Source organism: Cherax quadricarinatus, unplaced genomic scaffold (genome assembly GCF_038502225.1).
Source record: "Cherax quadricarinatus isolate ZL_2023a unplaced genomic scaffold, ASM3850222v1 Contig129, whole genome shotgun sequence".
Taxonomy (NCBI): Eukaryota; Metazoa; Arthropoda; class Malacostraca; order Decapoda; family Parastacidae; genus Cherax; species Cherax quadricarinatus.
In genome coordinates this window covers 211,204-226,930 of record NW_027195155.1, presented here as the reverse complement: position 1 = coordinate 226,930, position 15,727 = coordinate 211,204, and the positions used below count along the sequence as shown (strand labels likewise).

Genomic DNA, 15,727 nt, shown 5'->3' with positions numbered 1-15,727 from the left:
CAATGATAACTAATAAAAACCGAAAAACAAAAAACCCATGATAACTAATAAAAACCAAGAAAAACCAATGATAACTAATAAAAACCAAGAAAAACCCATGATAACTAATAAAAACCAAGAAAAACCAATGATAACTAATAAAAACCAAGAAAAACCCATGATAACTAATAAAAACCAAGAAAAACCCATGATAACTAATAAAAACCAAGAGAAACCCATAATAACTAAGAAAAACCAAGAAAAACCCATGATAACTAATAAAAACCAAGAAAAACCAATGATAACTAAGAAAAACCAAGAAAACCCCATGATAACTAATAAAAACCAAGAAAAACCCATGATAACTAATAAAAACCAAGAAAAGACCAGATAACAATAATAAACCAAGAAAAACCCATGATAACTAATAAAACCAAGAAAAACCAATGATAACTAAGAAAAAACGAAGAAAATACCTAACGATAACTAAGAAAAACCAAGAAAAACCAATGATAACTAAGAAAAAACAAGAAAACCCATGATAAAGAAAGGAAAACAAAGAAAAACTTATGATAATTAAGAAAACCAAGAAAAAACCATGATAACTAAGAAAAACCAATGATAACTAATAAAAACCAAGACAAACCAAAGATAACTAATAAAACCAAAGAAAAACCCATGATAACTAATAAAACCAAGAAAAACCCATGATAACTAATAAAAACCAAGAAAACCCACATGATAACTAATAAAACCAAGAAAAACCCATGATAACTAATAAAAACCAAGAAAAAAACAATGATAGCTAATAAAACCAAGAAAAACTCATGATAACTAATAAAACCAAGAAAAACCAATGATAACTAATAAAAACCAAGAAAAACCCATGATAACTAATAAAAACCAAGAAAAGCCCATGATAACTAATATAAACCAAGAAAACCCATGATAACTAATAAAAACCAAGAAAACCAATGATAACTAAGAAAAACCAAGAAAATACCATGGTAACTAAGAAAAACCAAGAAAAACCAATGATAACTAAGAAAAAACAAGAAAAACCCATGATAAAGAAAGGAAAACCAAGAAAAACTTATGATAACTAAGAAAAACCAAGAAAAAACATGATAACTAAGAAAAACCAATGATAACTAATAAAAACCAAGACAAACCAATGATAACTAATAAAAACCAAGAAAACCCATGATAACTAATAAAAACCAAGAAAAACCCATGATAACTCATAAAAACCAAGAAAAACCCATGATAACTAATAAAAACCAAGAAAAACCCATGATAACTAATAAAAACCAAGAAAAAACAATGATAGCTAATAAAAACCAAGAAAAACTCATGATAACTAATAAAAACCAAGAAAAACCAATGATAACTAATAAAAACCAAGAAAAACCCATGATAACTAATAAAAACCAAGAAAAACCCATGATAACTAATAAAAACCAAGAAAAACCCATGATAACTAATAAAAACCAAGAAAAACCCATGATAACTAATAAAAACCAAGAAAAACCCATGATATAACTAATAAAAACCAAGAAAAACCCCTGATAACTAATAAAAACCAAGAAAAACCCATGATAACTAATAAAAACCAAGAAAAACCCATGATAACTAATAAAAACCAAGAAAAACCCATGATAACTAATAAAAACCAAGAAAAACCAATGATAACTAATAAAAACCAAGAAAAACCCATGATAACTAATAAAAACCAAGAAAAACCCATGATAACTAATAAAAACCAAGAAAAACCCATGATAACTAATAAAAACCAAGAAAAACCCATGATAACTAATAAAAACCAAGAAAAACCCATGATAACCTAATAAAAACCAAGAAAAAACCAATGATAACTAATAAAAAACCAAGAAAAACCCATGATAACTAATAAAAACCAAGAAAAACCCATGATAACTAATAAAAACCAAGAAAAACCCATGATAACTAATAAAAACCAAGAAAAAACCCAATGATAACTAATAAAAACCAAGAAAAAACCCATGATAACTAATAAAAACCAAGAAAAACCCATGATAACTAATAAAAACCAAGAAAAACCCATGATAACTAATAAAAACCAAGAAAAACCCATGATAACTAATAAAAACCAAGAAAAACCCATGATAACTAATAAAAACCAAGAAAAACCCATGATAACTAATAAAAACCAAGAAAAACCCATGATAACTAATAAAAACCAAGAAAAACCAATGATAACTAATAAAAACCAAGAAAAACCCATGATAACTAATAAAAACCAAGAAAAACCCATGATAACTAATAAAAAACAAGAAAAACCCATGATAACTAATAAAAACCAAGAAAAACCCATGATAACTAATAAAAACCAAGAAAAACCCATGATTAATAAAAACCAAGAAAAACCCATGATAACTAATAAAAACCAAGAAAAACCAATGATAACTAATAAAAACCAAGAAAAACCCATGATAACTAATAAAATCCAAGAAAAACCCATGATAACTAATAAAAACCAAGAAAAACCAATGATAACTAATAAAAACCAAGAAAAACCCATGATAACTAATAAAAACCAAGAAAAACCAATGATAACTAATAAAAACCAAGAAAAACCCATGATAACTAATAAAAACCAAGAAAAACCCATGATAACTAATAAAAACCAAGAAAAACCCATGATAACTAATAAAACCCAAGAAAAACCCATGATAACTAATAAAAACCAAGAAAAACCCATGATAACTAATAAAAACCAAGAAAAACCAATGATAACTAATAAAAACCAAGAAAAACCCATGATAACTAATAAAAACCAAGAAAAACCAATGATAACTAATAAAAACCAAGAAAAACCCATGATAACTAATAAAAACCAAGAAAAACCAATGATAACTAATAAAAACCAAGAAAAACCCATGATAACTAATAAAACCCAAGAAAAACCCATGATAACTAATAAAAACTAAGAAAAACCCATGATAACTAATAAAAACCAAGAAAAACCAATGATAACTAATAAAAACCAAGAAAAACCCATGATAACTAATAAAAACCAAGAAAAACCAATGATAACTAATAAAAACCAAGAAAAACCCCTGATAACTAAGAAAAACCAAGAAAAACCCATGATAACTAATAAAAACCAAGAAAAACCAATGATAACTAAGAAAAACCAAGAAAACCCCATGATAACTAATAAAAACCAAGAAAAACCCATGATAACTAATAAAAACCAAGAAAAGCCCATGATAACTAATATAAACCAAGAAAAACCCATGATAACTAATAAAAACCAAGAAAAACCAATGATAACTAAGAAAAACCAAGAAAATACCATGATAACTAAGAAAAACCAAGAAAAACCAATGATAACTAAGAAAAAACAAGAAAAACCCATGATAAAGAAAGGAAAACCAAGAAAAACTTATGATAACTAAGAAAAACCAAGAAAAAACCATGATAACTAAGAAAAACCAATGATAACTAATAAAAACCAAGACAAACCAATGATAACTAATAAAAACCAAGAAAAACCCATGATAACTAATAAAAACCAAGAAAAACCCATGATAACTAATAAAAACCAAGAAAAACCAATGATAACTAATAAAAACCAAGAAAAACCCATGATAACTAATAAAAACCAAGAAAAACCCATGATAACTAATAAAAACCAAGAAAAACCCGTGATAACTAATAAAAACCAAGAAAAACCCATGATAACTAATAAAAACCAAGAAAAACCCATGATAACTAATAAAAACCAAGAAAAACCCATGATAACTAATAAAAACCAAGAAAAACCCATGATAACTAATAAAAACCAAGAAAAACCCATGATAACTAATAAAAACCAAGAAAAACCAATGATAACTAATAAAAAAAAGAAAAACCCATGATAACTAATAAAAACCAAGAAAAACCCATGATAACTAATAAAAACCAAGAAAAACCAATGATAACTAATAAAAACCAAGAAAAACCCATGATAACTAATAAAAACCAAGAAAAACCAATGATTAATAAAAACCAAGAAAAACCCATGATAACTAATAAAAACCAAGAAAAACCAATGATAACTAATAAAAACCAAGAAAAACCCATGATAACTAATAAAAACCAAGAAAAACCAATGATTAATAAAAACCAAGAAAAACCCATGATAACTAATAAAAACCAAGAAAAACCAATGATAACTAATAAAAACCAAGAAAAACCCATGATAACTAATAAAAACCAAGAAAAACCAATGATAACTAATAAAAACCAAGAAAAACCCATGATAACTAATAAAAACCAAGAAAAACCAATGATAACTAATAAAAACCAAGAAAAACCCATGATAACTAATAAAAACCAAGAAAAACCAATGATAACTAATAAAAACCAAGAAAAACCCATGATAACTAATAAAAACCAAGAAAAACCCATGATAACTAATAAAAACCAAGAAAAACCCATGATAACTAAGAAAAACCAAGAAAAACCCATGATAACTAATAAAAACCAAGAAAAACCAATGATAACTAAGAAAAACCAAGAAAACCCCATGATAACTAATAAAAACCAAGAAAAACCCATGATAACTAATAAAAACCAAGAAAAGCCCATGATAACTAATATAAACCAAGAAAAACCCATGATAACTAATAAAAACCAAGAAAAACCAATGATAACTAAGAAAAACCAAGAAAATACCATGATAACTAAGAAAAACCAAGAAAAACCAATGATAACTAAGAAAAAACAAGAAAAACCCATGATAAAGAAAGGAAAACCAAGAAAAACTTATGATAACTAAGAAAAACCAAGAAAAAACCATGATAACTAAGAAAAACCAATGATAACTAATAAAAACCAAGACAAACCAATGATAACTAATAAAAACCAAGAAAAACCCATGATAACTAATAAAAACCAAGAAAAACCCATGATAACTAATAAAAACCAAGAAAAACCCATGATAACTAATAAAAACCAAGAAAAACCCATGATAACTAATAAAAACCAAGAAAAAACAATGATAGCTAATAAAAACCAAGAAAAACTCATGATAACTAATAAAAACCAAGAAAAACCAATGATAACTAATAAAAACCAAGAAAAACCCATGATAACTAATAAAAACCAAGAAAAGCCCATGATAACTAATATAAACCAAGAAAAACCCATGATAACTAATAAAAACCAAGAAAAACCAATGATAACTAAGAAAAACCAAGAAAATACCATGGTAACTAAGAAAAACCAAGAAAAACCAATGATAACTAAGAAAAAACAAGAAAAACCCATGATAAAGAAAGGAAAACCAAGAAAAACTTATGATAACTAAGAAAAACCAAGAAAAAAACATGATAACTAAGAAAAACCAATGATAACTAATAAAAACCAAGACAAACCAATGATAACTAATAAAAACCAAGAAAAACCCATGATAACTAATAAAAACCAAGAAAAACCCATGATAACTCATAAAAACCAAGAAAAACCCATGATAACTAATAAAAACCAAGAAAAAACAATGATAGCTAATAAAAACCAAGAAAAACTCATGATAACTAATAAAAACCAAGAAAAACCAATGATAACTAACAAAAACCAAGAAAAACCCATGATAACTAATAAAAACCAAGAAAAACCCATGATAACTAATAAAAACCAAGAAAAACCCATGATAACTAATAAAACCAAGAAAAACCCATGATAACTAATAAAAACCAAGAAAAAAACATGATAACTAATAAAAACCAAGAAAAACCAATGATAACTAATATAAGCCAAGAAAAACCCATGATAACTTATAAAAACCAAGAAAAACCCATGATAACTAATATAAACCAAGAAAAAACCATGATAACTTATAAAAACCAAGAAAAACCCATGATAACTAATATAAAGCAAGAAAAACCCATGATAACTAATAAAAACCAAGAAAAACCCATGATAACTAATATAAACCAAGAAAAATCCATGATAACTTATAAAAACCAAGAAAAATCAATGATAACTAAGAAAAACCAAGAAAAAACCATGATAACTAAGAAAAACTAAGAAAAACCCATGATAAAGAAAGGAAAACCAAGAAAAACTTATGATAACTAAGAAAAACCAAGAAAAAACCATGATAACTAAGAAAAACCAATGATAACTAAGAAAAAACAAGAAAAAACCATGATAACTAAGAAAAACCAAGAAAAACCCATGATAACTAAGAAAAACCAAGAAAAAACCATGATAACTAAGAAAAACTAAAAAAAAACATGATAAACAAAGAAAAACCAAGAAAAATCCATGATAAACTTTGAAAAACCAAGAAAAACCCATGATACCTAAGGAAAGCAAGAAAAACCCATGATAGCTAAGAAAACCCAAGAAAAACCCATGATAACTAAGAAAAAACATGAAAACCCCATGATAAATAGAGAAAAACCAAGAAAAACCCACGATAACTGAAAAACCAAAAAAATCCCATGATAACTAAGAAAAAACAAGAAAAAACCCATGTTAACTAAGAAAATAAAAGAAAAACCAAGAAAAACCCATGATAAACAAAGAAAAAACAAGAAAACCCCATGATAACTAAGAGAAACCAAAAAAATCCCATGATAACTAAGAAAAATGAAGAAAAACCCATAATTAACTTTGAAAAAACAAGAAAAACCCATGATAACTAAGAAAAACTAAGGAAACCAATGATAACTAAGAAAAACCAAGAAAACCCCATGATAAACTTAGAAAAACCAAGAAAAACCCATGATAACCAAGAAAAACCCATGATAACTAAGAAAAACCAAGGAAAAATCATGATAACTTAGAAAAACCAAGAAAAACCATGATAACTAAGAAAAAACAAGAAAAACCCATACAAACTAAGAAAAACCATGAAAACATATGATAACTAAGAAAAAACAAGAAAAACCCATGATAAACATAGAAAAATCAAGAAAACTCGATAATAAACAAAGAAAAAAGAAGAAAAACCCATGATAACTAAAAAAAAAAACAAGAAAACCCCATGATAAACTTAGAAACCCAAGAAAAACCTATGGTAACTTAGAAAAACCTAGAAAAACACATGATAACTAAGGAAAACCAAGAAAACCCCATGTTCAACTAAGAAAACCGAGAAAAACACATGATAAAGAAAGAAAAACCAAGAAAAACTCATGATGAACAAAAAAAAACCAAGAGAAACCCATGGTAACTAAGGAAAACGAAGGAAAAACCATGATAACTAAGAAAAACCAAGAGAAACCCATGATAACTAAGAAAAACCAAGAGAAACCCATGATAACTAAGAAAAACCAAGAGAACCCCATGATAACTAAGAAAAACCAAGAGAAACCCATGATAACTAAGAAAAACCAAGAGAAACCCATGATAACTAAGAAAAACCAAGAGAAACCCATGATAACTAAGAAAAACCAAGAGAAACCCATGATAACTAAGAAAAACCAAGAGAAACCCATGATAACTAAGAAAAACCAAGAGAACCCCATGATAACTAAGAAAAACCAAGAGAAACCCATGATAACTAAGAAAAACCAAGAGAACCCCATGATAACTGAGAAAAACCAAGAGAATCCCATGATAACTAAGAAAAACCAAGAGAACCCCATGATAACTAAGAAAAACCAAGAGAAACCCGTGATAACTAAGAAAAACCAAGAGAAACCCATGATAACTAATAAAAACCAAGAGAAACCCATGATAACTAAGAAAAACCAAGAGAAACCCATGATAACTAAGAAAAACCAAGAGAACCCCATGATAACTAAGAAAAACCAAGAGAACCCCTTGATAACTAAGAAAAACCAAGAGAACCCCATGATAACTAAGAAAAACCAAGAGAAACCTATGATAACTAAGAAAAACCAAGAGAACCCCATGATAACTAAGAAAAACCAAGAGAAACCCATGATAACTAAGAAAAACCAAGAGAAACCCATGATAACTAAGAAAAACCAAGAGAAACCCATGATAACTAAGAAAAACCAAGAGAAACCCATGATAACTAAGAAAAACCGATGATAAACTAAGAAAAATCATGAAAGATCTGAAAAAAATCTGTGTATACAATAAAACACTTGAAAAAAAACACAAAGCTGTGTGTTGTGAATTGTTGTAGTCATGGTATTGTGTTGTGAATTGTTGTAGTCATGATATTGTGTTGTGAATTGTTGTAGTCATGGTATTGTGTTGTGAATTGTTGTAGTCATGGTATTGTGTTGTGAATTGTTGTAGTCATGGTATTGTGTTGTGAATTGTTGTAGTCATGGTATTGTGTTGTGAATTGTTGTAGTCATGGTAATGTGTTGTGAATTGTTGTAGTCATGGTATTGTGTTGTGAATTGTTGTAGTCATGGTATTGTGTTGTGAATTGTTGTAGTCATGGTATTGTGTTGTGAATTGTTGTAGTCTTGGTATTGTGTTGTGAATTGTTGTAGTCATGGTATTGTATTGTGAATTGTTGTAGTCATGGTATTGTGTTGTGAATTGTTGTAGTCATGGTATTGTGTTGTGAATTGTTGTAGTCATGGTATTGTGTTGTGAATTGTTGTAGTCATGGTATTGTGTTGTGAATTGTTGTAGTCATGGTATTGTGTTGTGAATTGTTGTAGTCATGGTATTGTGTTGTGAATTGTTGTAGTCATGGTATTGTGTTGTGAATTGTTGTAGTCATGGTATTGTGTAGTGAATTGTTGTAGTCATGGTATTGTGTTGTGAATTGTTGTAGTCATGGTATTGTGTAGTGAATTGTTGTAGTCATGGTATTGTGTTGTGAATTGTTGTAGTCATGGTATTGTGTTGTGAATTGTTGTAGTCATGGTATTGTGTTGTGAATTGTTGTAGTCATTGTATTGTGTTGTGAATTGTTGTAGTCATGGTATTGTGTTGTGAATTGTTGTAGTCATGGTATTGTGTTGTGAATTGTTGTAGTCATGGTATTATGTTGTGAATTGTTGTAGTCATGATATTGTGTTGTGAATTGTTGTAGTCATGATATTGTGTTGTGAATTGTTGTAGTCATGATATTGTGTTGTGAATTGTTGTAGTCATGATATTGTGTTGTGAATTGTTGTAGTCATGGTATTGTGTTGTGAATTGTTGTAGTCATGATATTGTGTTGTGAATTGTTGTAGTCATGGTATTGTGTTGTGAATTGTTGTAGTCATGGTATTGTGTTGTGAATTGTTGTAGTCATGGTATTGTGTTGTGAATTGTTGTAGTCATGGTATTGTGTTGTGAATTGTTGTAGTCATGGTATTGTGTTGTGAATTGTTGTAGTCATGGTATTGTGTTGTGAATTGTTGTAGTCATGGTATTGTGTTGTGAATTGTTGTAGTCATGGTATTGTGTTGTGAATCGTTGTAGTCATGGTATTGTGGGTTAGTTGTGTGTTAGCTGAGAATTGTTGTAGTCATGGTATTGTGGGTTAGTTGTGTGTTAGCTGAGAATTGTTGTAGTCATGGTATTGTGGGTTAGTTGTGTGTTAGCTGAGAATTGTTGTAGTCATGGTATTGTGGGTTAGTTGTGTGTTAGCTGAGAATTGTTGTAGTCATGGTATTGTGGGTTAGTTGTGTGTTAGCTGAGAATTGTTGTAGTCATGGTATTGTGGGTTAGTTGTGTGTTAGCTGAGAAATGTTGTAGTCATGGTATTGTGGGTTAGTTGTGTGTTAACTGAGAAATGTTGTAGTCATGGTATTGTGGGTTAGTTGTGTGTTAGCTGAGAAATGTTGTAGTCATGGTATTGTGGGTTAGTTGTGTGTTAGCTGAGAAATGTTGTAGTCATGGTATTGTGGGTTAGTTGTGTGTTAGCTGAGAAATGTTGTAGTCATGGTATTGTGGGTTAGTTGTGTGTTAGCTGAGAAATGTTGTAGTCATGGTATTGTGTTGTGAATTACTGTAATAATGGTATTGTGGGTTATGTACAATAACAGCTGATATTCTGGACCCATTAACAAATCCCCTCTAAAACCCCATTTGCCTCATTCATGGTCGTTACCACTAACAACCATTCAATGACTAAATAGTTTAGGCAGTTAAGATAGGAAAGTGAGATGAGCAAGATGGCCGCAATACAAACCAATAAATATGAGTGAAGTGACGGCCAGGTGTCGCAGCATCTTGGGGTGAGATGATCTCAGCTGACCTGTGGGAGATAGGGTCCTAGATTAGGTAAGATTTGTGTTGGTTAAGTGGTTAGAGGCAGGTGAGGGCCCTGAGGTACAGTATAGCTCCTGGGCTTGGCCACGATATAGCTCCTGGGCTTGCCCAGGGCATAGCATCAGTCAAGATGTGGGAGATGAACTGCAAAGGTTACAATAGGATGCTGGGTGAAATCCTCAGTAATCCCAGTGACGTCAGTGGCACATAGTTGTGGATTTTACACCACAGTAGCGAAATCCACAGTAATGCCAGTGGTGTCAGTGGTGCGTAATAATGAATTATAAACCACAGTGGCAAAATCTTCAGAAATCCCGGTGATGTCAGTGGTGAGTAGTGGAAGATTTACATCCTGGAGGTCACTGTTTACCTCATCTCCCTGTTAACAGTAAACAGCCTTGTGCCACTCTGTTGTGAGGTCAACCGGTGTTGAATGCTGTTTAAACAGGGTGCTGGTTGACCTTGTCCAGTACCTATTGACTGTTTGGTCAGTGGTACCTGCTGCTGCTAGACCAGCTTGTCCATCCTTCCTGCTGGACCACTTGGACCATCTTGGTTGTCTTCAAGGTCCTCTAGCTGTCTTCAGGACCCCCCTAGCTGTCTTCAGGACCCCCTAGCTGTCTTCAGGACCCCCTAGCTGTCTTCAACACCCCCTAGCAGTCTTCAAAACCATCTAGCTGTCTTCAGGACCCACTAGCTGTCTTCAGGACCCCCCTAGCTGTCTCCAGGACCCCCTAGCTGTCTTCAGGACCCCCTAGCTGTCTTCAGGACCCCTAGCTGTCTTCAGGACCCCCTAGCTGTCTTCAGGACCCCCTAACTGTCTTCAGGACCCCCTAGATGTCTTCAGGACCCCCTAGCTGTCTTCAGGACCCCCCTAGCTGTCTTCAGGACCCCCCTAGCTGTCTTCAGGACCCCCTAGCTGTCTTCAGGACCCCCCTAGCTGTCTTCAGGACCCCCCTAGCTGTCTTCAGGACCCCCTAGCTGTCTTCAGGACCCCCTAGCTGTCTTCAGGACCCCCTAGCTGTCTTCAGGACCCCCTAGCTGTCTTCAGGACCCCCTAGCTGTCTTCAGGACCCCCTAGCTGTCTTCAGGACCCCTTAGCTGTCTTCAGGACCCCCTAGCTGTCTTCAGGACCCCCTAGCTGTCTTCAGGACCCCTTAGCTGTCTTCAGGACCCCCTAGCTGTCTTCAGGACCCCCTAGGCTGCTCTTCAACACCCGTTAGCTGTTTTCAACACCCGTTAGCTGTCTTCAAGACCCAGTAGCTGTCTTCAACACCCCTTTAACACCCCCTAGCTGTCTTGAACACCCCATAGCTGTCTGGAACACCCCCTAGCTGTCTTTAACATTCTTTAGCTGTCTTCAACACCCCCTAGCTGTCTTTAACATTCTTTAGCTGTCTTCAACACCCCCTAGCTGTCTTTAACATTCTTTAGCTGTCTTCAACACCCAGTAGCTGTCTTCAACACCCAGTAGCTGTCTTCAACACCCAGTAGCTGTCTTCAACACCCAGTAGCTGTCTTCAACACCCAGTAGCTGTCTTCAACACCCAGTAGCTGTCTTCAACACCCAGTAGCTGTCTTCAACACCCAGTAGCTGTCTTCAACACCCAGTAGCTGTCTTCAACACCCAGTAGCTGTCTTCAACACCCAGTAGCTGTCTTCAACACCCAGTAGCTGTCTTCAAGACCCTGTAGCAGTCTTCAACACCCAGTAGCTGTCTTCAACACCCAGTAGCTGTCTTCAACACCCAGTAGCTGTCTTCAACACCCAGTAGCTGTCTTCAAGACCCTGTAGCAGTCTTCAACACCCAGTAGCTGTCTTCAACACCCAGTAGCTGTCTTCAACACCCAGTAGCTGTCTTCAACACCCAGTAGCAGTCTTCAACACCCAGTAGCTGTCTTCAACACCCAGTAGCTGTCTTCAACACCCAGTAGCTGTCTTCAAGACCCTGTAGCAGTCTTCAACACCCAGTAGCTGTCTTCAAGACCCTGTAGCAGTCTTCAACACCCAGTAGCTGTCTTCAACACCCAGTAGCTGTCTTCAACACCCAGTAGCTGTCTTCAACACCCAGTAGCTGTCTTCAAGACCCTGTAGCAGTCTTCAACACCCAGTAGCTGTCTTCAACACCCAGTAGCTGTCTTCAACACCCAGTAGCTGTCTTCAAGACCCTGTAGCTGTCTTCAACACCCAGTAGCTGTCTTCAACACCCAGTAGCTGTCTTCAAGACCCTGTAGCTGTCTTCAACACCCAGTAGCTGTCTTCAACACCCAGTAGCTGTCTTCAAGACCCTGTAGCTGTCTTCAACACCCAGTAGCTGTCTTCAACACCCAGTAGCTGTCTTCAAGACCCTGTAGCTGTCTTCAACACCCAGTAGCTGTCTTCAACACCCAGTAGCTGTCTTAAAGACCCTGTAGCAGTCTTCAACACCCAGTAGCTGTCTTCAACACCCAGTAGCTGTCTTCAACACCCAGTAGCTGTCTTCAAGACCCTGTAGCTGTCTTCAACACCCAGTAGCTGTCTTCAACACCCAGTAGCTGTCTTCAAGACCCTGTAGCTGTCTTCAACACCCAGTAGCTGTCTTCAACACCCAGTAGCTGTCTTCAAGACCCTGTAGCTGTCTTCAACACCCAGTAGCTGTCTTCAACACCCAGTAGCTGTCTTCAAGACCCTGTAGCTGTCTTCAACACCCAGTAGCTGTCTTCAACACCCAGTAGCTGTCTTCAAGACCCTGTAGCTGTCTTCAACACCCAGTAGCTGTCTTCAAGACCCTGTAGCTGTCTTCAACACCCAGTAGCTGTCTTCAAGACCCTGTAGCAGTCTTCAACACCCAGTAGCTGTCTTCAACACCCAGTAGCTGTCTTCAAGACCCTGTAGCAGTCTTCAACACCCAGTAGCTGTCTTCAAGACCCTGTAGCTGTCTTCAACACCCAGTAGCTGTCTTCAAGACCCTGTAGCTGTCTTCAACACCCAGTAGCTGTCTTCAAGACCCTGTAGCAGTCTTCAACACCCAGTAGCTGTCTTCAAGACCCTGTAGCAGTCTTCAACACCCAGTAGCTGTCTTCAACACCCAGTAGCTGTCTTCAACACCCAGTAGCTGTCTTCAACACCCAGTAGCTGTCTTCAAGACCCTGTAGCAGTCTTCAACACCCAGTAGCTGTCTTCAACACCCAGTAGCTGTCTTCAACACCCAGTAGCTGTCTTCAAGACCCTGTAGCTGTCTTCAACACCCAGTAGCTGTCTTCAACACCCAGTAGCTGTCTTCAAGACCCTGTAGCTGTCTTCAACACCCAGTAGCTGTCTTCAAGACCCTGTAGCAGTCTTCAACACCCAGTAGCTGTCTTCAAGACCCTGTAGCTGTCTTCAACACCCAGTAGCTGTCTTCAAGACCCTGTAGCTGTCTTCAACACCCAGTAGCTGTCTTCAAGACCCTGTAGCAGTCTTCAACACCCAGTAGCTGTCTTCAACACCCAGTAGCTGTCTTCAAGACCCTGTAGCTGTCTTCAACACCCAGTAGCTGTCTTCAAGACCCTGTAGCTGTCTTCAACACCCAGTAGCTGTCTTCAAGACCCTGTAGCTGTCTTCAACACCCAGTAGCTGTCTTCAAGACCCTGTAGCAGTCTTCAACACCCAGTAGCTGTCTTCAACACCCAGTAGCTGTCTTCAAGACCCTGTAGCTGTCTTCAACACCCAGTAGCTGTCTTCAAGACCCTGTAGCTGTCTTCAACACCCAGTAGCTGTCTTCAAGACCCTGTAGCTGTCTTCAACACCCAGTAGCTGTCTTCAAGACCCTGTAGCAGTCTTCAACACCCAGTAGCTGTCTTCAACACCCAGTAGCTGTCTTCAAGACCCTGTAGCTGTCTTCAACACCCAGTAGCTGTCTTCAAGACCCTGTAGCTGTCTTCAACACCCAGTAGCTGTCTTCAAGACCCTGTAGCAGTCTTCAACACCCAGTAGCTGTCTTCAACACCCAGTAGCTGTCTTCAAGACCCTGTAGCTGTCTTCAACACCCAGTAGCTGTCTTCAAGACCCTGTAGCTGTCTTCAACACCCAGTAGCTGTCTTCAAGACCCTGTAGCAGTCTTCAACACCCAGTAGCTGTCTTCAAGACCCTGTAGCTGTCTTCAACACCCAGTAGCTGTCTTCAAGACCCTGTAGCAGTCTTCAACACCCAGTAGCTGTCTTCAAGACCCTGTAGCTGTCTTCAACACCCAGTAGCTGTCTTCAAGACCCTGTAGCAGTCTTCAACACCCAGTAGCTGTCTTCAAGACCCTGTAGCTGTCTTCAACACCCAGTAGCTGTCTTCAAGACCCTGTAGCAGTCTTCAACACCCAGTAGCTGTCTTCAAGACCCTGTAGCAGTCTTCAACACCCAGTAGCTGTCTTCAAGACCCTGTAGCAGTCTTCAACACCCAGTAGCTGTCTTCAAGACCCTGTAGCTGTCTTCAACACCCAGTAGCTGTCTTCAAGACCCTGTAGCAGTCTTCAACACCCAGTAGCTGTCTTCAAGACCCTGTAGCTGTCTTCAACACCCAGTAGCTGTCTTCAAGACCCTGTAGCTGTCTTCAACACCCAGTAGCTGTCTTCAAGACCCTGTAGCAGTCTTCAACACCCAGTAGCTGTCTTCAAGACCCTGTAGCAGTCTTCAACACCCCTTTTTAAGATTTAAGATTCTGTATGTCTTTAAGTACCATCCTGGTACAACTAGGCCCCCCTGGTCCACCAGGGGGGCCTAGTTATGGATCGTTAAATGTAATTGGATTTGACCCCCCCAGAATACCCTCTACACTGGTAATACCCTACAGGAGGCTAGCTATCCCCCCCATTATTCAACCCCCATATCCTCTTCCTCCCCTTCTTATTCCTGGTCTTAGTGTTGTTGTTAATATTAAGTGAGGTGAAGGGTCTGAGACTGTTCACTGACCTCAATACCGTAGTGGGCAGGAGAGAGTGTAACCTGCCCACCACACTCCCGAGGCCCACCACACTCCCGAGGCCCACCACACTCCCGACCCACCTAGCCAGGGGCCACAACCCTCCTAGACAACCAAGCCTTGGGACACTCTACCCTGCCTACCACCACCACCACCATCACTGCTCACCTTTAACCCCCCCCCAGTGATGAACATCTGACCAGGATGACACCCTGCCCACCACCTACCCACCACCTACCCACCACCTGCCCACCACCTGGTCAACACCTACCCACCACCTGCCCACCACCTGGTCAACACCTACCCACAACCTGCCTACCACCTGCCAGTCACCTACACACCACCTACCCACCACCTACCCACCACCTGACTGTGTGAAAGGCAGTGCCCGTTAATTATTATTAATAATAATATGCAAATATTTGCCTTAGTTAAGGTCAAAAGGGGTGGGGGAGGGGGAGGGGGAGAGGGGAGGGGGGAGGGGGAGAAGGTTATACCCCGCAGTAAAAGGGGGAGGTAGATAGATAGAGTTTTGTCAGTGTCGATAGACAGATGGACAGACCTTGACTTGTATGACCCCGACGGATGGTGGTAGTAGTGGTTAATGGGGTGGTAGAGGTGGTTAGTGGGGTAGTAGTGGTGGTTAGTG

The 15,727-nt window shown here is 36.9% G+C and overlaps 1 protein-coding gene across 1 annotated transcript in view; it reads right to left on the bottom strand.

Annotated features, from left to right (window-relative positions):
• The window catches only part of LOC138851215 (U-scoloptoxin(01)-Er1a-like), a 59,844-nt gene that overhangs the window by 30,742 nt on the left and 13,375 nt on the right, over nucleotides 1-15,727 (bottom strand). The window contains exon 2 of the mRNA XM_070080070.1: nucleotides 10,070-10,135. Coding sequence (XP_069936171.1) covers nucleotides 10,070-10,109 — 40 coding nt within the window. The 5' untranslated portion in view covers nucleotides 10,110-10,135. The remainder of the gene's footprint in view (nucleotides 1-10,069; nucleotides 10,136-15,727) is intronic.